At 45.4% G+C, this 24819-nt stretch overlaps 1 protein-coding gene across 1 annotated transcript; it reads left to right on the forward strand.

Moving 5' to 3' along the window:
- Positions 1-8977: 8977 nt before the first annotated feature.
- NOTUM (notum, palmitoleoyl-protein carboxylesterase) lies at positions 8978-24285 on the forward strand. The gene is made up of 12 exons (XM_043963707.1): positions 8978-9061; positions 9430-9863; positions 12009-12061; positions 12255-12350; positions 13485-13545; positions 13729-13787; positions 14232-14334; positions 16301-16492; positions 17016-17116; positions 19356-19503; positions 20647-20694; positions 20842-24285. Exons 2-12 carry the CDS (start codon positions 9460-9462, stop codon positions 21149-21151), a joined length of 1575 nt encoding a protein of 524 aa, XP_043819642.1. The 5' UTR covers positions 8978-9061; positions 9430-9459; the 3' UTR covers positions 21152-24285.
- Positions 24286-24819: the final 534 nt, after the last annotated feature.

Consider the following 24819-nt stretch of genomic DNA (forward strand, 5'->3'; position numbering starts at 1 on the left):
TCAGATATCCAGATGCATGATAGAATGAAAAGGGATCATAGATCTAGGACTGGGAGAGACCTCAAAGACCATCTAATCTTATCCCCTCATTTCAAAGATGAAGTCATTGAGATCCAGGGAAGTTAAGTGACTTCCCCAAGGTCATACAGGTAATGACTGTCAGAGCTGAGATTTTAACTATGGCCCTCTGATTCCAAAACCAGTGCTTTTTTTTTTTTTTTTTGGTGGACCAATGAGGGTTAAGTGACTTGCCCAGGGTAACACAGCTAGTGTCAAGTGTCTGAGGCCAGATTTGAACTCAGGTCCTCCTGAATCCAGGGCCGGTACTTTATCCACTACACCACCTAACTGCCCCTCAAAACCAGTGCTTTTTAACCACACTACCAGGCTTGGCTCTGATACTTACCGTGTGACCTTTGGAAAGTCATTTGACTTGGAAATCAAAGGAATATCCATGAATTGAGAATTGACTGAACAAGCTGTGTTATATGATTGTAATGGAATATTATTGTGCTGTAAGAAATGACAAGCAGGATGATCCCAGAAAAACCTGGAAAGACTCATATGAAGTGATGTATAGTGAAGTAAGCAGAACCAGGAGGACATTGTGCACAGTGACAGCAGTATTGTTCTATGGGCAATTGTGAATGACTTAACTACCCTCAGTAATACAATGATCCAAGACAATAGCAAAGGGCCAATGATGAAGCATACTATCCACTCCATAGAAAGAACTGATATTGATTGAACACAGACTAAAAAAAAGAGCATTTGTGGATTGTACATATATAACCTATATCAGATTGGTTGCTGTCTTGTGGAGGAGGGAGGAAAGGGAGGGAGGGAGAAAAATTTGGAACTCTAAATCTTTTTTTTTTTTACATATAAGGTATTTTATTTTTTCCGTTACATGTAAAGATAGTTCTCAACTTTTGTTTATACAAGCTTTACAATTTCAGATTTTCTCCCTCCCTCACCTCCCTCCCCCCTCCCCTAGACAGCAGGTAATCTGATATAGGTTATATCTATATATCTATACACATAATAACATTAATCCTATTTCTGCATTAGTCATGTTATAAGAGAAAAAATCAGAGCAATGATGAAAAACCTCAAAATAGAAAAAAAAACAACAGCCCCCCAAACAAAAGAAATAGTATGGTTCATTCAGCATCTATACTCCACAGTTCTTTTTTTTTTTTTTCCCTTGGATTTGGAGATCCTCTTCTATCATGAGTTCCCTGGAACTCTTCTGTACCATTGCATTGGTGAGAAGAACATAGTCCATCACAGTAGATCAACACTCAATGTTGATGATACTGTGTACAATGTTCTTCTGGTTCTGCTCATCTCACTCATCATCATTGATGCTCATGTAAAACCCTCCAGGTTTCTCTGAACTCCTCCTGCTCATCGTTTCTTACAGCACAATAGTATTCCATTGTCTTCATATACCACAACTTGTCCAGCCATTCCCCAATTGATGGACACCCCTTCAACTTCCAATTCCTTGCCACCACGTAAAGAGCAGCTATAAATATTTTTGTACATGCGGGTCCCTTTCCCCTTTCCATGTTTTCTTTGGGAAAAAGACCTAAAAGTGGTATTGCTGGGTCAAAGGGTATGCACAGCTTTATCGCCCTTTGGGTATAATTCCAAATTGCTCTCCAGAATGGTTGGATCAGTTCACAGCTCCACCAACAATGAATTAGTTGGAACTCTAAATCTAAAAAAAAATGAATGTTGGAAAATCATTTGACTTCTCATACTTTCCACCTTCTATCTGTAAAATGGGGATAATATTTATCATTACCTACCTTCCTTGCAAGGTTCTTGTGAGGAAAGGGCTTTCAACACTGTATCAGTGTGGACTGTTATAAGGCAAACACAATCCAAGCCTTTCTCCATCTCACTCTATCTTACCTACTTCACTGATTGGACTGTTTCTGTTCTCAGGTGAAGTCTAGAGTTTCCAACCAATGAAGGTTACCTTCTTCCCTTAAAAGTGAGATGAATGTCCATCTGTTCAGATACTATCGGGTGTTGAAACAAAAGGATGGACTAGATGATTTTTCATAGCCCTATCTACTCTTAGGATCCCATGAAATTGTCAAGAGTTGGAAATTCTGTGGCCCATGGATATAACATGTGGAAGGGCCATCTGATCTCATGTGACTATTTTATGTAATTCTGAGAGGAGGGTGGGGGACAGGAAAAGATAAATACTGCTATATTCCTAGAGAAATTCCTAAGAATTCCTTCTACAGAATAATCAATAAATGAGTAGCTATCATTTCTATTGAAAATTTTGTTGTTTTTTATTTCCACACATTTATTGCAGCAAAAAAAAAAAAACAACAAAAAACCAGGCAGGGGAAAGAGTAAAATGGAAATGGAAATTCATCTTTCTGGATCTCTATATCCTCATTTCTATAAAATGAAGGGTTCAAACTAAAACTCCAGCTCTAAATATATGGTTTGAGGATTAGATTTGTATATTTACAATATTAACTAGGACAAAACTCACCCTTCCTGAATTAACTCCCCACCTCACTCTAATCTCTTTTGTTCTAGGCCCAGCTCCCTCTTTGGCTTATAAATACAGAGTTTGTATCTTGTACTTCCTTAAATCCAAGTTCACAATTCTTTGGTTGTTTCATATTTTGTTTCTTAGGTTTTCTAAAAATACTCCCTTGGTTGGGCTAAAATAGCTCATTCGGTAGGAGAGCTCATTCACTCTGTGTATTGTCTGGTATGTTCTCATCTGTCTAACTTCTGTGATTTCTATTTGCTATAGGCTTGGATAAATGGGCTTATTTGCTACTTATAAAAAAATAGGATATTCCTTTTGTACCCTGAATAGCTCCTACCTCGGAGGACATGGTTGTAGGAAAAACTACCCTTCAATAAATACTAAATGAATGTTGTCATATTTATTCAGCTCATTCATCAGTCTGGGGGGGCTGGAATGAGGATGATTATGTTGACATTCAGGATCTTGGTTCCAAAATGAAATACTGTTGACACTGAGTAAACCTGTGTGAATAGGAGCTGTCTACCACAGGAAGCAGCTGCATTGAACAGGGAGCAGAGTGTGGTGTAACCACGCACAGAGAAGAGGAGGGAGGAGGGAGGAGGGGGTGACCATGTTGGAAACAGGAAGCCAGGATCTTCACCACTGTCCTTACCTACAAATCATACTTCACAGATCCTCCGCAGAAAGTATTGGGTTGCTAATTCAAGAAAAACCAAGAGAGTTCTGGCATTTTCTCAGCTAAGAAATCAAAACACCTTGGCTGGAGAATCTCTACCCAACCTGTGAGGAAAACCTCAGGCAGTCTGGACAGGCCTAGTTGCAGAAGCAGGTGTCAGCCTATTAGAGAGAGATGAAAACATCAGGTAAAGTGGTCCAAGAATCAGGTAGCAGTGCTCTTCCCAGTCTGCCTGAAGGTATTTCCTTATTCAGTCTTGGTGAATTAAGAAGACATTGCCATGTAGGGGAAATAATTGCTTGAATTTCTATAGTTTTCAGGTTTCAAAGTGCTTTACATATATTCTATTTTTTATCCTTACAACAACCCTGTGAGGTAAATGCCATTATCATTCCCATTTTACAGATGAAGAAACTGAGAGGTTAAGTGACTTGCCTATGGTCACGCTGCTAGTAAGTGTTTGAGGCAAGATTTTAACTCACTTCTTCCTGACTCCAAGTTTGGAGTACTTGCAAGTCATTGCTCCACCTAGCTGCCTGATTAGCTAACATTTACACAGCATTTTAAAACTTTTCAAGGTACTCTACTTATGTTATTTCATTTGTTATTATGCTATTTCACTATAATAACCTTATGAAATAGGTGTTATTATTGCCTTCATTTAAAAATAACAAAAGTGAAGCTGTGAGTAGTTAAGTGTTTTGCCCAGGGTCATACAGCTAGTGAGTGTCTGGGGTAGAAATGGAACTCAGGTCTTCCTGACTCCAAGTCCAGAGCTCTATCTATTACATTCTTTACACTGGATTAGATGTTAGGAAACCTAGGTTTTAGTAACAATTATATCACAATTATCTCACTGACTCACAGTATGACCAAAATGATTTAACCTCCCCATATCTTGGTGATATTAAGTATTCCTTGTTTTGTCTGCCTCCAAGGAGGAACAAATGAAATACAGAGGCAGTAGGAAAAAAATGGTGATTCTAGAATCAGAAGACCTGGGTTGAAATTCTGCCTCTGGTACATATTGCTCATGTGACCTTGGGCAAGTCACTTAACCTCAGTTTTCTCATCTGTGAAAGGAAAGTATTGGACTTCAGAGTTCCTTCCAGATTTGAATCTATGATACATAATGTAGGTAAAAGTAATTTGCGGAACTACACTGTTGATGGAACTGGATGATCTGCTCCAACATTTCTGGAAAGTAATTTGGGATTATGCTCAATGGTGCTCTCCCTTTGGGTTCACTCCTCCCCTGACACTGGCAGGTTATGTCTCCAAAGGGGCAACTTCTACCTCAGACTCTAAGGTTAACCCTAAGAAAATCTACCACTAACACTGTTTTTCACATGTCCCACCAGTGTTCTTCCCAGCCAGTAAACTCAGACCTTAGAAAAAACATTTACTCAAATATAAGAGTAGTTACAAAGCATTCTTCTCAAAACCCCAAAATGCACACAGAATCCTTGAGGAGAGAGTTAACTCAAACTTACAATACAAAAGTGGTAGGGAAAACATGGGGCCAAGGTGCAACCCCAAAATTGGAAGGCCTGAAGTGCTTTTCTTTCTCCAGAGAGTCTTCACAAAGCTCACGAGTTGTGGTGATGATGGTCTGGTGTCTTTGTTTAGGCAGACTGATCTGATAGAGTCCCTGAGCTCCACTACTTCCTACCTCCAGCCTCGTGGCCTGTCTGGGTATTGCTGTGCTCTTTCTGAAAAGGTCTAGAATTAACTCTCCAAGTTTGTGGCTCCCTGCTTGGAGAATGGGAGAAGGATAACTTTTCCTATTCAACCATTTTTCCTAGCTCAGAGATGGGATTCCTTCATGAGAGACCTCACCCTAACTTACGGGTGACCATCTATGAAAAAGGCACTGACTGTGCCCTAGAACAAAACTTAAAGCTTTGAGACCCCATATGGAGTTGTGACTGAATGTGGGGGTCACGAAAAATTTGGCAACAGTAAAAGGTCATGTATACCTATTTTACATACCTACATATATGGGGTTGAGTACAAATTTCTTGGACGAAAAGGACTTGGCAGTGGAAAAAGTTTAAGAAGCCCTGCTCTAGAGCAAGGTTCTTTCTCTGCTTTTCATGTGGAATCTTGTTCCTCAAAGCCTCAGTTTCCTCAGTTTGCACTTGAAAGGGCCATTTGTATTTCATTGTTTCAATCTTTGTCCCTAACATAACTTTGCTGAAGTCTACAAAGGGGATAACCTTACATAAGCAAGTGATTTACATGCTCTATGCCCAGTGACCCAGAGATCCTACTGCTAGTTATATATCACAAGGAAGTCTAGATAGAAAAAAGGGTACCATACACTTTGAAACATTAATAACAGTACTTTTTGCAGTAGCAAAGAATTGGAAACAAAGTAGGAACCTGCTGATTGAAAAATGGCTAAGCAAATTGTGGAACATAAGTGTAATGGAATATTATTTCACAGAAGCAATGAATATGAAAAATACAGAGAATCATGAGAAGATGTAAATGAACTAATGCAACGTTGTAAACAACGTAGGACAGCTAGGTGGCACAGTGGATAGAACACCAGGTCTGGAGTAAGAAAGATGAGTTCAAATCTGGCCTCAGAGACTTAGTAGCTGTGTGACCCTAGCAAGTCATTTAACCCTATTTGTCTCAATTACCTCACCTGTAAAATGAGCTGGAGAAGAAAATGGCAAGCCCACTCCAGTATCTTTGCCAAGAAAACTCCAAATGGGGTCATGAAAAATTGAACATGACTGAACACAAATGGGAAAAAACAATAAGAAAGAAAATGGAAACTGAACATTTGTATAATTTTTGTGTGTGTGTGGGGGGGCAATGAGGGTTAAGTGACTTGCCCAGGGTCATACAGCTAATAAGTGTCAAGCGTCTGAGGTCAGATTTGTACTTTGGTCCTCTTGAATCCAGGGCTGGTGCTTTATCTACTTTGCCACCTAGTTGCCCCTGTTTGTGTAATTATAATGACCAGATGTATGGATATGAAAATGTACCTCTCTTCCTTCCTTAATAATAACTAGCATCTACAGAGTGTTTTAAGGTTTGCAAAGTGCTTTACATGTTATCTCATTTGATAAAAGGTAGAAGACTATGGGTGTAGAATACTGCACACACTGTTAAAACTTTAGTTGATGCTAAAATGCTTTTTCCCCTATTTCTTTTTTTTTAATTATTTTTTATAAGAGATGGCTCTTGGGGCAGCTAAGTGGTGCAGTGGAAAAAGCACTGAGTTCAAATCTGCCTCAGACATTTGACACTTACTAGCTGTGTGACCCCTGGCAAGTCACAACCCTTATTGCCCCACCAAAAAAAAAATAATAATAATAAGTGATGGCTCTTTAGATGGAGTAGAGGGAAGGGATATTTCCTGAAATGAAAGTGATGTAAAAACAAAAATACAAAAAATGTTTTAAGTGTTATGCTAGGTAAATTAAATGATGATGACTACCTAAATTACTAAACATTTAATGTATCTTGTTCCTAGGATTAGTGTGCCTGGCTCTGGTGGCAGACTTGGGAAGAAAGTAATAGTGTCTCTACTATTTCCCCTATGTATACAGTTCAGTAGTGTCCGATTCTTCAGCAACCTCATGTGGGGTTTTCTTGGCAAAGGTACTGGAGTGGTTTGCCATTTCCTTCTCCAGCTCATTTTACAGATGAGGAAACTGAGGCAAACAGGGTTAAGTGACTTGCCTAGGGTCACACGGATAGGAAGTATCTGAGGCCATATTTGAACTCAGGTCTTTCTGACTCCAGGTCACCTAGCTACCCCTTGGCATGCTATGTGTGCAATGAATCGATAAATGTTAGGGCTGGAAGGAATAGGATGGGGTCCCTCAGGGATCATTTCTTCCAAAGTCCACATTTTACTGAGGAGGAGAAGGAGCTTGGCTAAGGTCACATAGTTGGTAACTGGGCTCCCGGCTTCCAGCCCAGTGTTCTTTCCATTGCGTTGTCCCAGAGTCAGAGGTCAGATGAAAGTCCAGCTCTGCCACGTGTTATCTACTTTGTGTGACCTTGTGCAAACAGCACACGATTTGGGGTCAGAGGATGTGGATTCTAATTCTAGATCTGCCGTTTACTAATTGGGTGGCTTTGGACAATCACTCAACTTTTCTAGACATCAGCTTTCCTTATCTGCAAAATGAAATCGTTGGACTACATAGCCTCCCAGCTATGTTTTTTCATCCTATGGCATTGAGTTCTGAGGAGACTGGGGCTAGGGAGAAAGATTCCTCACAGTCAATTAAGAGGATAAAAGGTCATTCAGAGGACACTAAGAAGTAGTACCGAATAGCAGTTCTCTATATCATTGGCATTAGGGGTTTCCAACACAGTTTCTCCCCAAAATCCTTCAGCTCAGGCAGATCCTGGCTTGCTCTCATCGGGATTAGGAGGTATCTGTTCCTACGTGACCTGAGGGAGCCCCCCCCCCTCCACTGCACCAGCACCCTTGCTCCCAGCCACACCTGTCCATTCTCTCCCCCTCCCACCCCCTACTCTAGCTCAGAAGCCTATTACTCCCCCCAACACACACACACCCAAGACCCAGAGAAGCCCGATGCAGCCGTCGCTTTGATCCGGGGGCCCTGGCTAGATAAAAGTCCCCGGCGGCTGCCCGCCAGCGCCAGAGGGAAATGCGGAGCCGGGAAAGGGGTGGGGGGGAGAGGGAGGGAAGGAGCGAGCCAGTGGCCTGGGAGCCCTATCAGCAGGGCAACTCCGTGCCGGGCACAGCCAGCAGTGAACTCGGGGCTCCGGTGAGCCTGGAGCTGAGGACTCCTATCGTGTCCTGGGTGGATGGGGGTCGGGGGTCTGGGGTCGGGAGACTGTCCCGTGAGCTGAGTCCCGAATCCCGGCAGGCAAATGGGGGCGGGGACGAGGGTCTGCAACCCTGGGGAGCACGGCTCTCGGAGGAATCTTCAAGTTTAGAAGACCCGCGAGCTAAGGCAGTGAACAGCCCCCTCCCTCCAGATGTTGCTGGCTCTCTCAAAATGCCAGCGGCCCCAGGTGCTGCCCGCGCTGCGCCTGGGTAGGCGGGCAGAAGTGGGTACCCGGGGGGAGGAAAGAAGGTTCCAGGGATGGCATTGTCCTGTTGCTCCAGGTGCGCTCTCCAGCTGTGCCCTCCCTCAACCTTTCAGGGACCGCTCTCCAAACTTGAGGTGAGAGGAATGAACAGGGATGGAGCCCCAGCGATCTCCAGTCTCCAAGCCTTGTCCCGCCCTGGGCGATGTTTTTTTTTCTTTTACCTCCAGCTCTTAGTTGCTCTGGAGGGTGGAGAGGGGGGAGTTAATTTCCTTTCCGCAGGTGACTCCCCCCCCCGTCCCATAAAAAACAATCCCCTCCTTACTGCTCCCCCCGCCCTCGTGAGGGGAGGGAGGGGCGGGGAAGGGGAAAGGCTCCTGGCTGGCTTTCCCTTAATGGGAGCCGCTGTGGCAGCGCTGGGAGCCACAGCCGCGCTGCCCCACACCAAGCCGGGGCCGGGAGCGCCTCCGGCGGTCACGGCGGGGTAATCCAGGCCCCCTCTGTCATGTTTGCGGTTTGGGAAGAAAAGACGATGCCTCCGCCTAGAAAAAAAGCGAGATCACCGCCTCCCCCGCCACCCCCACCCCAGACACACACCCCCCACACCCCCGCCCCTGAGCTCGGTGAAGGCCCGGGAGGCGGTGGCTGCACAACTAACGCGTGGGCACCGGGACAGCCGCGGGCCCCGCAAACTACGCCCAGGCTCTGCCCCCGCCGCTCATTGGAGCGGGACCGAGCCAAAGCACCCAGACCCAGAACTGCCCTCTTCTAGACGCGGAGCTGGGAGCAGGGCGCGGGGAGCAGGGTGCGGGGAAAGAGTAAGCATCTGCCTGGGATAGCCTAGCCCAGCCCAGCCCAACCCAGCCCAACCCAGCCCAGCCCAAGTAGAGGCTACCCTGTGCTCAGGCACAGCTGGGGGCGAGGGGACTGGGCCCCGGGGCCACGGAGATCGCTTCGACGCCTAGAAGCCTGCACAGCGCCCAGAGCCCACCCGAGACTCGGTGGGGCGGAGTGGGGCTGGGCACCTCGGGAAGGACAGTCTCTTCAGAAGAGCAGGGATCCGGCTGGAGCCCAGAGCCCAGTCCAGGGCAGTAGGACTACAGCCGAGGATCCACCGACCCCGCGGCGCCGGGGTTCGGATTTCAAAGTCCTCTGGGGCTCACCCGCTCATCCGCTTCCCCTGCAGGTGGCCCCGAAAGACAGGACCAGCGCTGGCATGGGCCAAAGAGCGGTGCGAGTGCTGCTCCTCCTGGGCTTATTGCACTGGGGCCCGGGCAGCGAGGGAAGGAAAACCTGGAGACGGCGTGCTCAGCAGCAGCAGCAGCAGCAACAGCAGCAGCAGCAGCAGCCGCCGCCGCCTCCGCCCCAGCCCCAGCCCCAGCCCCAGCCCCAACCCCAGGCGCTTCCTGGCCGTGAGCTGGGCGAGGTTGCAGGGCAGCCAGTGGAGAGCTTCCCACTGGACTTCACGGCCGTGGAGGGCAATATGGACAGCTTCATGTCTCAGATCAAGAGTCTGGCACAGTCACTGTATCCCTGTTCTGCGCAAAAGCTGGATGAAGACTTGCGGCTTCACCTCCTGCTCAACACCTCAGTGACCTGTAATGACGGCAGCCCTGCCGGGTAAGTGACTCCAAAGCTTGGACTCTCTCTCTCTCTCTCTCTCTCTCTCTCTCTCTCTCTCTCTCTCTCTCTCTCTCTCTCTCCTCCTAGCCCTTAGTCCCACGATCCCGATCTCTCCCAAATTTGAAAATCTCTCCCAACTTCACTCCCTTCAGCAGCAGGTGGACGCCGCTACAGTCTTCTCACTCCTCCCGGTCTCCGCCTGCTCTCTCTGAAGGAAAGCACGAAAGAATAGAAGCAAGATCCCAGCCCATCCCACACCGCAGTCTCTGCCCCTACTCCCCCCTCCCCATACATCCTCCTCTTCCTTGCACCCACCCCCAATCCATTTTGTAGTAGCAAAAGACTTTGGTCTGCTTTTCCTTTAGAGACCCTGGAATTTCTCTCCCCTACGCCCCCGACCCAAGAAAGAGGGGTGAGAAAGCGAGGGGGAACCCTCTCCCCTTTGGTTTTAAGTTCATCCCTTTTCCTGGAGAAGTCTCCAGGTAGAAAGACATCCCTCAGATTTCCCCCAACTTCTGATACTTAGGGAAAGATCTCAGACTTTGAAGCCTCAAAATCCTCGCTAGCACAAGGAGCCCTGGATGTTAAAAGTATTAGAAGCCCCGAATCTAACCCATTCTCCAATACATGGCACCGAAAAGATAATTAATGAGGAAGAGAAATAATCATTCAGTTTCCTTGCAAAAAAGTCAGTTCCTTCTAAGAAAGGTTCCAAGATACCCTAGGAATGAGCTCGGGTCTCTTTCCATATGAAGAAATGAGGGGACTATAGAGAAGTCAGCCACAGAGACTGTTTCCTTAGCCGTCCACCTGGCTTGTCTAACGAACACCCCAAAAAAGAAAGGGACCCATTGTCTCTATCCCCAGTGTCTAGCACAGTGTAACCCTTTGAATTTGTTGAATTGAATGGAGTGAAGGGATTTCAATACCTTCTGACACCTTGTAACTGACATTGGGCACATCTCTCCCTCCGGAGTGAGAGCATGACTGTGTGTATTGGGGGTGGGGGGTGGGGTAGGAAGGGGGATGCCATTGTGTAGTACCTAGAGGAGAATGGAGGGAAACTAGGACAGGAATCTGCTTATATTGAGGGCCAGAAAATGAGGCTCAAAGGTAAAGTAAGTTGCTGAAGATTATGCAGCAAATTAGTGACAGTCATGATCAACAGCTGTTTACCAAATGTCTATCAACCTCATGAATTGAATATCCATGGAGTGCACAGCCTTGGGGACTGGAAGTAAGAAGGAGACACTGTCACTGCTCTGGCAGAGATTCCTGGCTAATGGGGGTAGGGTGGAAGGGAAGAGAAAAAACTGGACATACACATGGCAACGGCATGGGACACAGCAGACAGGCAGCCATGAGGGAGAGAGGGTGGTGATGAGGTCAGTGAGCAAAATGGAACCAGGATTCGCTCCCCTATTCCTCTTTCCTACTCTAACTCTCTCTCATTCTTTTCTATTCTATCGCTTTTCTTCTCTCAGGACTGTATCCTCCCTAACTACACCCTCTGACTAGCTGGAACATTTTTTCTTCTTCAGTTCTCACTCTAGGGTGGATGGAGGTTAATGTGGTGGGTGCCCCTTTCCTCCTCCTCTTAGCAACAATGCTACAATGTGGAACATAACTTTTTAGAATATTCTCAAGTTTCCATCACAAGTGTAGGGCATGAAGAGCAAGGTATTGTCTACTTTATATATAGCTAAGGCAACTGGACCATAGAGGTCAAATGAATTGCCCAAGGTCACAAAGGTAGTTTGTTTCAGAGCTGGCTCAGGAACAAAAGTTTTGGATTGCCTCTCGGGGATCTTTTCATTAGAACAGTAACACCCTTTTGTCTTCTCTTGACAACCCTTCCTTTGAGCTGGCTCGGCCCTCCAGGGTGTAAGAAACCTGGACCTGCCCTAACTTCTTCCCTAAGACTAGCTCCAGGAGACCTGTTTCTGTCCTTTCCAAATCCTTACCCTTCTCAAAGTTTTTTAAGCTTCAGCTTGCTACAGTTTTACCTAGTCTCTTGCGCCCTCGTGTGGCACAAGACTGCCCTGCTTTAGTGACAGGTGGAATAACCCTTTCTTACCTGGCATCCCTGGTTATGGAGGATCAGGGAAGACCTAGTTGACTTACCGGCTATTTCTTTTACAGCTACTACCTCAAGGAGTCTAAAGGCAGCCGGCGCTGGTTGCTCTTTTTGGAAGGTAGGTCCTGATATTGACTTGGAAAGGGGTAGGGGTGAGGGTGGGAGGGAAAGAGTTGGAAAAGAGGAAGAAAAGACTAAGAACTAGGGATCCCAAAGAGGGTGAAGAATGACAGTGGGGGAGGGTCCTATTGAAAGAGGGGTAGGTGGCTGGCCCAGACCACAGAGTATTGAATATGTGTCTGACCCTGTAGGCGGCTGGTATTGCTTTAACCGGGAGAACTGCGATTCTCGATACGACACCATGAGGCGCCTTATGAGCTCCAAAGACTGGCCCAGAACTCGAACAGGTCAGCAGTTACACGTGCCCCCTTTCATTTTGCATGGCCACCTTTTCCTTCACCCTCCTTTTCATGTGGCCTCTCCTTAATAGGCCCCACCTTCCCTCTCACCATTGTTCTTGAACTCTGAACCCCTACCCTGTCCTCCTTTTCCCCTCTCCAAATCTCCATTCCATTGCCTGTCTCTTCTGCTCAATCCTTCCCTCTCTTCTCTCCCCGAAGAAGGGTGGTACTGGGTGACTCCCCACTGCCTGGCCCTGGCTCCACGGCTTCTCCCAGAAGTAGTATATGGAGAGGCAAGAGAATTGGCTGGTTTCAGCCCTATTACTGACTTGCTTTGACTCCATCAATGCCTTAATTTTTGCATTTTGAGGTCTTGGCCCTAAAGAAATGAGATGCACTCTCATCATTAACTTTTTTTTGGGGGGCAGGGCAGTGAGGGTTAAGTGACTTGCCCAGGGTCACACAACTAGTTAAGTGTCAAGTGTCTGAGGCTGGATTTGAACTCAGGTCCTCCTGAATCCAAGGCCAGTGCTTTATCCACTGCGCCACCTAGCTGCCCCATATCTGCCCCTTTTGATGTCTTTTTTTTCATCATTAACTTCTTAAACTATTCTGTCCCAAAGGGCACAGAATAAACTTAAACTATCCTGTCCCTCAGGTCCTCAAAGAAACATTCCGTATTTGCATGGTCCTCCATCACCACTCCTCACCTCCTTTATTTCCTAAACTTTTCCAAGATTGCCACACACCCTTTGGTAAGGATAGTGAAGCAAAGACACAGAGTGTCAACTTTCTGTTTTCTCATCCTTACACAGTTAGTGTTTGTTTTTGGCTAGAGGTACCACCTGTTCTAATATGTCCCCTATCCCTAGGGCTCAAGTAATCCTTTCCTTATGTTACCAATATATCTCCACACTTTCTAGCTAGATCTCTAAGCCTGGGGCAGCTAGGTGGCGCAGTGGATAAAGCACTGGCCCTGGATTCAGGAGGACCTGAGTTCAAATCTGTCCTCAGACACTTGACACTTACTAGCTATGTGACCCTGAGCAAGTTGCTTAACCCCAATTGCCTCACCGCCCCCCCCCAAAAGTTTTCTAAGCCTGACCAAAAGTCCCATTGTTTTTCTCCCCTCCCATCTAGGTACTGGTATCCTTTCATCTCAACCAGAGGAGAACCCACACTGGTGGAATGCCAACATGGTGTAAGGGATAAGTATGGGGGATAGGGATTATTCCCTTGGGCAAGATGGGGTGGAGTCACAGCATTGAGAAATTTTAGATACACAACCACCAGAAAGTAGAGTCTGAGCTTCCCCCAGGGTGGTGTTAGTTTAGAATAGAGAAACACTACTTTTTGCCAGTCTTATCAACTTTGTCTTTTACAGCTTTATCCCCTACTGCTCCAGTGATGTCTGGAGTGGAGCTTCCTCCAAGTCTGAAACCAGTGAGTTTTTTCCCCCTTCTGCTCCTTTCCTTCTCTCCTTTTTTCTCCCTCTTTCCCTTCATGATCACAGGGACCTATGGTTAGTCTAACCCAGTCCTGCTTCCCCTAGTCCTAAAACCCTTTTATTCTCCCCTTGGGTATTTGTCCCTAGTACCATCTTCCTCTTTTAGGCAAGGGGCTCATTATATCAGGGTCCTGACTTTTGTGGAGCAGGGTTCTCCCCAGTAAATAGGCATGGCTTTGTCTTCAAGATATGAGCATCCTAGTCTGGCCTTGCCCACACAGACTTGAAATTTCCAAAGAGTCCAGCTTCCCAGGGACAGTCTAACTTTACTAAATGAAGCCCATGCCTTTCATTCGGTGGGGGGCAGGGGACATTATCCTCTTCCTACCCAGGAAGCAGTCATGCTTTCCTAAAGCAGAGATATTTCCTTTGATTTACAGACGAGTATGCTTTCATGGGGGCCCTTATTATCCAGGAGGTGGTTCGAGAGCTCCTGGGAAAGGGCTTGACTAGTGCCAAGGTACTACTGCTGGCTGGAAGCAGGTGAGTACCAGGAAGAGAAGAATGAGGCTAACACAGAGGAGGGAACAGAATATATAGAATATAGGGGAGTGATGGGAGTGAGGGTGGGTAGAGAACAAAGGATTGAGGTAAGGTAAGGGGAAAGAGACTATTTGGCTGAAGCTCAGATATTTTGCTTCATGGAACTTGATTTTTTTTTTAAAAAGTTAAAAGGGGCAGCTAGGTGGCGCAGTGGTTAGAGCACCAGCCCTGGAGTCAGGAGGACCTGAGTTCAAATCCGGCCTCAGACACTTAACACTTACTAGCTGTGTGACCCTGGGCAAGTCACTTAACCCCAATTGCCTCACTAAAAAAATAAAAAAATAAATAAAGTTAAATGTTAAATTTATTATGTTTATTTATTATATTTGTTACTATTACTCTTTTGGTGCCATCCCAGTAAAAGCCCTTTGTTTTGAGCTATTTGGGCCAACTGGCTAACTACTCCAGGTAAGCACAGCAGTTGGGATTAGTGACATATAGTTTGAGATTTGTGGACCCACACTGAAGCACAGTTTGTGAACTATAGTTTTAGGAGTGTGTGTGTGTGTGTGTGTGTGTGTGTGTACTCTTGTTTGTTTGTTTTTTCCCTGAGGCAATTGGGGTTAAGTGACTTGCCCAGGGTCACACAGCTAGTAAGTGTCAAGTGTCTGAGGCCGGATTTGAATTCAGGTCCTCCTGAATCCAGGGCCAGTGCTCTATCCACTGTGCCACCTAGCTGCCCCTGTACTCTTGAAAATAGTGAAGACTTGCTCCTGGGACTTGACTTGAAAGTGAAGCTTGAAAATTTTCCCAGGATGTTAGAGATCACCTAATGTAACTCCCTGATTTTACCAATGAGAAAATGGGCCCAGAAAAAGGGATACTGCTAGTTAGTGAGAGAGCTAAGACTTGAATCCAGGTCTCCCCATTCCCAGGATGATGCTTCTTCCACCGTCCCACACTGTCTTACTTCATAGAAGAAACGCAACACTAGACATGAGTATGTTCTGAGAGATTGTGGGATGGGAGGAGTGAAGAGAGATAGAGACAGAGCCAGAGAGACAGAGATCATAAAGTTGAAGGGGACCATAGAAATCACCTAGTCTATTCCTATTATTTTTATAAAAATAAATTTTGTTGATATAGTTATTGTTGGGTTGGGGTTTTTAAAATTTGTATTCACAGTGCTTAGCACAGTAGTTGGCATGCGGTAGACATTTAATAAATGCTTTTTGACTAACTGATTTTTCTTACATTACCAGAATTTCTCCTAGCATCCCTCTCCCTCCCCCTGCCCTGCCCAAGAGCCATCTCAAATAACAATATTTTAAAAGAAAAAGAAGAGAAGAAATCAGTAAAACTGATCAAATACATTTTAAAAGTCTGAAAATGTGTGCAATATGCCACACCTCTGGCTCTCTTACTTCTGCAAAGGAGTGGGGTGGTGGTGTCTTCTTATATGTCTTCTTGGAAACACTTGTCCAATCCTATCATTTCTTCTTCTTCTTCTTCTTCTTCTTCTTCTTCTTCTTCTTCTTCTTCTTCTTCTTCGGCAGGGCAAGGAGGGTTAAGTGACTTGCCCAGGGTCACACAGCTAGTAAGTGTCAAGTGTCTGAGGTCAGATTTGAACTCAGGTCCTCCTGAAACCAGGGCCAGTGCTTTATCCACTGTGCCACCTAGCTGCCCCTAATCCTATCATTTCACAGAGAGAAAATGGGCCTGGTGATGGAGAACTACTTGTTCAAATTTACATGGGCAATGAGTAGTGATGTGGTCAGGATTCAGTACTAGGAGCACTATTGCCAAATTCAGGGCCCTTTCTAATGGCTCTCTTAAAATAAATGGCGATATGCAATATTGCAATGATAATCTCCAATGACCTCAGGACTAAGAGACAGTGTAGAAATGACCCTGCTTACCTGCTTGGCTGTATCAGCCACCCATGTGTCTTCTCCCTCATTTGCAGTGCTGGGGGCACTGGGGTTCTTCTGAATGTGGACCGGGTGGCAGAGCAGTTAGAGGAGTTGGGATATTCAGCCATCCAAGTCCGGGGCCTGGCTGACTCAGGTTGGTTCCTGGACAACAGGCAATACCGCCGAACAGACTGCATTGACACCATCACCTGTGCACCCACTGAAGCCATCCGACGAGGGATCAGGTGACAGCCTCCTCTGCCCTCCTTTCCCTCCCCTCCCCAAGTTACTAACACCCTGCTACAGGTGCCCAGACCCCTTCCCCTTCCTTTCTATCAGACCTTACTGCCCTTTGATCCCCTATTCCCCAATATGGAGGACCCACCCAGCCCATGGCACAGCTGGGGCTTGAAAGATGACATGCCAACCCAGGGCTAGGCGTTGGGAATGCCTTGCATTTCCAGCCTAGAGGGAGACTCTTAGCAGTACTAAAGACTCAATCAGGTATAAATTCCAATGGTTGAGTTCTTTGGGTTTGGGAAAGGGCTGAGTCAGGCCCATGGCCCCAGTGATGGGAGGTGAATGCCCATGGAATGGTGGATCTATCGCTTCCTGTCATAGTGCCTTGAGTCCAGGTGGGCAGAGTTGACTAGAGGAGAAAAGTCCCTACCTGTCACCCTGTGGGATCCTCCTTCCCCCATCCCACAGGTGAGGGATTGGAAGAGGCTCTCAAGAGCCAACCTGATTCCAAAGCTCCTGGCCTTCCAGGTACTGGAATGGGGTCGTCCCCGAGCGCTGCCGGCTACAGTTCAAGGAAGGAGAGGAGTGGAACTGCTTCTTCGGATACAAAATCTACCCTACCCTGCGCTGTGAGTGGGGGTGGGAGTTCGGGGCTTAAGAGGAGGCATGATGCAAAAGAACCCAAAGCCCCCCATTTGCTCCCCTTGAAAATTCAGAGTAGAAGTTAGCAGTTGAGAGACCAAGTTCTGGGAATGTGAATTGGGGCCCATAGTCAGCACAGAGACTGTACTCAGTATGGGTGTTGTCTAAGGGATACAGAGGAAGTTAAAGATTAGGTCCTTATACTGGGGGAATTGACAGTCTAGATTTGGTTTGGTTTGGTTTTAATCTGGACTTGTCATTTCTTTGCTGTAGAGGGAAGTCCTAGAGGGAAATCTCCCTCCATTGATGTAGCTAGACAACTCACCTATAACTTGGACAGTTGTCTAAGAGGTTAAGTGACTTACCCTATGTCACACAGCAAGTATATCAGAGGGAGAACTTGAACCCTGGTCTTCTTGATTCCTGGACCAGCCTTCCACACACTGTACCATACTCATTATTTTTTTGTTTTTGTTTTTGTTTTGTTTTTTGTGGGGCAATGAGGGTTAAGTGACTTGCCTCAGGTCACACAGCTAGTAAGTGTCAAGTGTCTGAGGCTGGATTTGAACTCAGGTTCTCCTGAATCCAGGGCTGGTGCTTTATCCACTATGCCACCTAGCTGCCCCTCATTTTTTAAAGAGGCAATCAGGATTAAATTACTTGCCGAGGGTCATACAGCTAAGAAGTGTCTGAGGTCAGATTTGAACTCAGGTCTTTGTGACTCCAGGGCTAGTGCTCTATCTACTGGACCACCTAGCTGCCCCCACACTCATTTTTTATCCTTTTTTTTTTTTAACGGGTCATATGATTTGATTGCTGTAGGGGGCTCCTAATGAGGAACCCAATGCAGATCAGCACCTTCTCCTTCGATTTATAGCCTTAGGAAGTTTATTATTATTGTTTTCATTTTCATCATCAGTGACTGACATCTGCATAGTCCTTTAAAGTTTGTAAAGCACTTTTGTACAAATTATCATTTGGAGCTTACTATAACCCTGCAAGGTAGTACTATAGGCATTATTGTTCCCATTTCTCACATAAGGAAACTAAGACTCAGAGGATTAGTCAATTGTCCAGGCTCACACAGCCAGTATCTGAGTCACAGTATCTGAGATAGGATGTGAACTATTTGGTTAAGGGTGGCCAGCATGCCACCAAGGGGATCCTTACAAAGAACCAAGAAATTGCCAGCACTTGGAGCTGTCCCAAAATGAAACAGGCTGACCCCTGTGGTAGTGCTGCAGGTGGAGGTGCTTAAGCAGAGGCTGAATGACAGCTACTGAAGATGATTTGTAGGAACTGGAACTTAAGCAGGGGTAGTGTGAGGCTCCACTGAGAAAACAGATATGAAGCACTTGCAAACTTTAAAGCACTAGATAAGTACCAGCAGTTATTATTCCTATTCCTATTCCTGTTCCTATTCCTAGCCTCCAGTCTGGTGATGACTTTATTCCCTGAGCCTTCTATTGCCCTTGGGCTGAACTCCAGCAATGGCTTTAGAGCAACACAGTCCCTGTTTTGCAATGATTGCCTATTTCCAAGATGTGAATGCTCACACTGAAAAGTTAACAATCGAGCTAACTCCAAACCCCCCCCCCCAAGCCACCTACTCTCTAAGTTTCCTTTCAGTGCTAATATTCCATGAGTATACGATAGGCATTGTGGTAAAATGGAAAGGACTGTTGAATTTAGAGTCCTGAACCCTGGTTTTAAGTCTCGGTTCCACCACTTAACTAACTTCATTTTCTCTTTCTTTGTCTCTTTTTCCTCATCTGTCAAATGAAGGCATTGCATTAGATCCCTTCTAGTTCAGACATTCTATGGTTTTAGGGCTCTGTAGCCTAAAACAAGGGAAAACTGGGTTTGTGTACATAAATGGGGAGGGTGGGATGGGTTTGGCATTCAGGATAAAGGAGTGATCAAAACAGGATAGGGTTAAACTTCCTGAGAAGATGAGTCTTCACAGTCAGATTGTGAAGCAAGGGGAGGGTGTACCTTGTCTGAAAAGAATTGGGAAGACCTTCCAAGAGAATGATGTGAGGCAAGAGCATGGACCCAAAGGTGGAAATAATTTGAGTTGTAGGTAGAGAACAGTGAGAACCACCCACCCCTAATACTAGGGTAGGAGAAAGTTAGTAGGGGAGTAGAAGGGAATACCTGGAGTTGCCCCATGGGGGGTGGGGAAGATTGTGCTCTGAGCCAATATGTATCCCTACCTTGACCTAGGCCCTGTGTTCGTGGTGCAATGGCTGTTTGATGAAGCCCAGTTGACTGTGGACAATGTGCATCTGACTGGGCAGCCTGTGCAGGAAGGGCAATGGCTCTATATCCAGAATCTTGGCCGGGAGCTTCGGAATACACTCAAGGATGTGTCGTGAGTGTCTTTGGTGTGGGTGGGGAGGGGGGAGGACACACAGGGAAGAGACAAGGCCAAGGACATAAAGGGTAACTCACTCTAGTCTCCTAGACACCATGCCCAGATCATCCAACATCCCATTCCTAAGTGGTCAAGTGGAGAAAGCAAGAACCTTCAGGGATGTTAAATATTTGCACTAAATTGAGACAGAGTAATGGTGATAGGTGAGAAAGCCAGTCCTCGGTCACTATTTCTAGTGCTCCCTGTATGTCAACCCCTGGGCTGAGTACACTTTTTAGGAAGGACTCTTAGAATCATTCTTTCTCAGTCATCCAGATAGAGTGCTGAGCCTGGAGTCAGGAAAGACCTGAGATTAAATCCAGCCTCAGATATTTCCTAACTGTATGACCCTGGACAAATAATTTAAACTCTGTTTGCCTCAGTTTCCTCAGCTGTAAAATGGATATATTAATAGCAACTACTTCCAGGGTTGTTGTGAAGATCAAATAAGATTCTTGTATCGTTCAGTCATTTTCAGTCATGTCCAACTCTTCATGACCCCATTTGGGCTTTTTGGTTCTTATTTGGGCAAAGATACTGGAGTGGTTTGTCATTTTCTTCTCCAGCTCATCTTACAGATAAGGAAATTGAGGCAAATGGGGTTAAGTCACACAGCTAATAAGTGTCTGAGGCCAGATTTGAACTCAGGAAAATGGGTCTTCTTGATTCCAGGCCCAGCACTTTATCTACTGTACCACCTAGCTGCTTCAACAACTGAACCTCCCAGGGTTGTGGTGAAGATCAAATGAGATAATAGTTGTAAAAGCTCTTGGTATAGGGGCAGCTATGTGGTGCAGTGGATAAAGCACCGGCCCTGGATTCAGGAGGACCTGAGTTCAAATCCAGCCTCAGACACTTGACACTTACTAGCTGTGTGACCCTGGGCAAGTCACTTAACCCTCATTGCCCTGCAAAAAAACCGCAAACCAAATGTCCTCCACCAGCTTTTAGGGGGCAAAGAGCTGGTGGAGGGCATGAGAGACAGGTTGAAGAGCTTGCATGATGGAATGGATATTAGGGCCCATTGTAGTGAGAAGAGGGTTGAAGTTGGCACCAGTGGTGACTGATAATCACTGATCATATCTCTCTTCCCCAATACAGGGCTAGCTTTGCCCCTGCCTGCCTGTCCCATGAGATCATCATCCGAAAGTAAGTGTTTCAGTACAATAATTTAATTCAGTTCCACCTACTATGTATGAGGTCTCAACCCATAGGCTTCCCTCTACCTCTTCTTCTTACCCAGCTTACTTCCACCTACCTCCTCCCCCACTCACCCATGTGCCTCAATCTTTGCAGCCACTGGACAGACATTCAGGTGAAGGGTACCTCACTGCCCCGAGCACTTCACTGCTGGGACCGAAGTCTTCACGAGGGCAACAGAAATGGCAAAGCACCCCCCCTGAAGGGCTGTCCCGTCCACCTCATTGACAACTGTCCCTGGCCCCACTGTAACCCCTCCTGTCCCACCATCCGAGACCAGTTTACCGGACAAGAGATGAACATAATCCAGTTCCTCATGCACATGGGCTTCGATGTACAGAAAATGGCTCAGCAGCAAGGGCTAGAGCCCAGCAAGTTGCTGGGGATGCTTAGCAGTGGGAGCTAAATGAAGTCAGGATGTGGAAATGGTTCATGGGCAGCACAGGAGAGGGTGACCCCCTGCACACCCTCTGCCTCCCTCCCTTTCTCCACCTCACCTCACACCACCAGGCTCACATCCTTGCTCTGTGCCTGACGCCCCTTGGACCTATACGTATGTGTCCCACCAGGGCCGACAGAACCCTAAGCCACCTCTTCCCCCTCCAGTGGGTCTTGAGACATTTGGAATCACAGAATGTTTAGAGTTGGAAGGGTCCTCAGTGACCAGTCTAGCTCATGCCCCGCCCAAAGAATCCTCCCTATAGCGTGCTGAATGTGGGTCATCCAGCCTACTCTAAGACCCCCAGTGGGGGTAGGACGAGGCATCCCATTTCACTTTTAGATGTCTTTGTTAGGAAATTTTTCCTGATGTTGTCTAAATCTGTCTCTTTGCAACTTCAACCCATTGCTTCTGTTTCTGCCCTCTGAAGCCAAGAAGAGCAGATCTAATCCATCTACCATATGACAGTCCTTCAAATACTTGAATCTGTCATGTGTTCCCCTACCCTCACCCCTGCCCCAAGTCTTGTTTTCTCCAGGTTCCACATTCCCAGTTCCTTCAACTAATGTTCTCATAACATGTACTCTAGGCCTCACCAGCTTGTTCATCCTTTTCTGGACATGATCCTAAATGGTGTTACCCAGCATTAGACACAATATTCCAGAGAGGGTCCAAGAAGGGCAGTGTAAACAGGCACACTCCCCTCCTTATGCCTTATTTCTCAGTGTAGACCAGGATTATATCAGCTTTGCTGGCTGCCACGTTATCCTGCTGACTCATATCTAGTGGAACCTCCAGTTCTTTCCCCAACATACTGTTGTCCAACAATACCCTTTACCCCATCCTGTCCTTGGGAAGTTGACTTCTTTAACTGAAAGGTGAGCCTTTACATTTATCACTGTTGAATTTAATCTTATTGGATTTCGCCCAATTGGTTTCTGTCTAGTCTTCTTTTTTGGATCCTGCCCGTCATTTAGGGTGCTTTCATTGAATTCCTGCTTTGTGTACCTAAAATTTGATAAGTATGACTTTGTCCTAGTTATTGACAAAAATGTTTAATTGGACAAGGCCAAGCACAGATCCCTGGGGTACTTCCCCTGGATGTCTATTGCTAAGTTTTGTCATTGAACTCTGAAGGACCACTCTGAGTCTGGCCACTCAATTCTGTATCCATTCAATTGTATTGTTACCTAATCCACATTTCTCCAACTTTTCCCCAAGAAAAGCATGGGATATTTTATCAAATGCTTGACTAAAATCTAGGTCAACCATATCAACAGCATTCTGATCTGCTACTCTAGTAACCATGTCGAAAAAAAGGAAAAAAAGAAAAAGAAAGAAAAGAAAAAGAAATAACATTTGTTTGGCACAACCTGTTCTTGACAAAGCCATGCTGGTTCTTTCTGATTACTGTCCCTTTTTCTAGATATTCACTGATCATTCCTTTAATGATTCATTCTAGAGTTTCCCACAAATTGGAATCACATTTGCTGACCTGCAGACTGTTCTCTTCCTTTTTTTTTTTTAAATTGGGGTAACAATTGTCCTTCCTTAGTCCTATATATCTCTTCCATTTTCCATAGTCTTTCAAATACTTTTGACAGTGGTTCTGCCATCATTGACACTCCCTTCAGGACCCAAGGATAGAGTCCATTGGATTCCAATTGATCAAGGACATCTAGGTATTCTCTTGCTATCTTCTTATTCCTCTTGGACATCAACTCCTTGTTAGTCATTTTTACTCTTATTATCAGTTCAGAGCTCATTGTTTTTGTCAGAGCACATAAAAAGAAAATTAGAATTGTTGTCAGTTACTAGTTTATTTCATACCCCCCCCAAAGCAACTCTAATTCCTATTTAATCTTTTTTCCCAATACAGTTTTTTAAAAAAACATTTTTGGGTCATCTTTATTCTGAGCCTTAGCACTCCCAACACTATATTTATGGGACAGTGTCATGTTCTTATATTCTTCCTCTATCCCTTGCCCTTGCTTCCATCTTCTTTACATATCTCTTTGAAATCTCAGTTGGCTGGTAAGTTCACAGTATATCCACATTGATCTCTTTGGGCAAATATTTTTATTATTGGAATTGTTTCCCTTCGTGACTGAAATTCTTAAGAGTTTCTCATCTCTTCTGGGAAGATTTCCACTATAAGATTTTAGCCCATAGGATCCTACATAGCCTTTTCTCTGAGCCCAAAAATCTAGGGTGCGTGTCAGAGTCTACTTGGATTTCCTATTTTTCTTTATCAGAAATTCTGGAGGGGAGTAGTGATTTTCCCTGTAATGTTCCCATCATTTCCACTCACCCTTCCTTCCTTCTCTGGCTGAGGTCTCTGGTCTCAACTCTTCCTCCCACTGCTTCCAATGAAGTCTGGCCAGAGACTGGCTGCCCATCAAATGAAGCAACATCCTCATGACCCCTTCCTGGCTCTGCCTCTGTCACCAGCATGGACTCCCCTGTTATCCTTTCTTAACTTTTCCTCTCAGAGTCTTTGGTCCATGGGGCAGAGCCTAAAGCACTGGATTCCTCAATTCCAACAGAAGTCCCATCTCAGTCCCTTTCCATCCTCACCTCCCAGGCCTTTTCATGCCCTTTTGTATTATTTTATAAAGTGACTTTTTATTACTTTTAATTTTTTAAAAAAGGAAATAAGCAAGAATATAAGATGAATGATATTGTTTTGTAACATATTTTTTTTAAATAATAAAAAACCAAAGAACCTCAACCTACTGACTTATTTATTTGAAAGTGTAGCTTTGTCTCCTCCTAGTTTTGCCAGAGAGAGGGGGAGGGCCCCCCCCTCCCTAAAGCCTGGCTTGGAAAGTCTAAGATTAGAGTATCACCCCTTAATAGGTTTACAGCATCCTTGGTACCCAGTCATTACAACAGCATTCACCTCAAGTGAAACTCTCTTGCTTTCACCCCCTCCCCCCTTTTTTTTTTCTTGTGGGAAGATCTACTTTGTCAAGTTTCAGATGATGCTTACTTTGTTAGTTCAATTGAATAAACATTTATTAAGCACCCACTGTGTGCAAAATACTGTCCTAGGTTCTGTGGATACAAAGATGAAATAAAACGCAATGGCTATATGCTAATAACTGTCAGGAAATGATTAAGTTCTTTGAAGAGTTTAGACTGGTCTGAAGTATTCAAGGATGATGGTTCACTTCCTACTGGGGAGATCACAGGATGTTAATGGAGGAGGCAGCATCTGAGTTGGGCTTTGAAAGAGGTAAGAATATTAATGGGCAAAGACGGGTATGTATGTGGTAGTAAGAAGACTTTTCCAGATATGTCTAGTGTGAAAAAAAGGCATGGGAGTGATGGAGGGCAGAACAATATAGGATCAAAGCTATTAGTCTAATTTGGTTAGAGTCAGACCCTAGAGAGCTTTGAATGTAAGGCTGAGGAGTTTGTATTTTATTCTTTGGGGAGCTACTAAAGGATTTGGGCAGAGGAGTGATGTGGTCAGACCTATTTATATATTAGGAGAATTACTTTGACAGTTGCATGAAGAATGAATTGGAGAAGGGAGAGGTTAGAGTCAGGGAAGCCAGTTAGGAGACTCATAAGAATAAGAAGGGTGAGGGCCTCAAGTAGTAACAACAGAACTGGAAAGCAAGAGATAG

The sequence above is a fragment of the Dromiciops gliroides genome, chromosome 4 (assembly GCF_019393635.1).
Source record: "Dromiciops gliroides isolate mDroGli1 chromosome 4, mDroGli1.pri, whole genome shotgun sequence".
Taxonomy (NCBI): domain Eukaryota; kingdom Metazoa; phylum Chordata; class Mammalia; order Microbiotheria; family Microbiotheriidae; genus Dromiciops; species Dromiciops gliroides.

Coding starts and splice junctions, on each gene's coding strand:
- NOTUM (XM_043963707.1), top strand. CDS start 9,460: ATGGGCCAAAGAGCGGTGCGAGTGCTGCTCCTCCTGGGCTTATTGCAC. Junction 16,493..17,015: donor GCCATCCGACGAGGGATCAG/GTGACAGCCTCC, acceptor CTGGCCTTCCAG/GTACTGGAATGGGGTCGTCC. Junction 20,695..20,841: donor CATGAGATCATCATCCGAAA/GTAAGTGTTTCA, acceptor CAATCTTTGCAG/CCACTGGACAGACATTCAGG.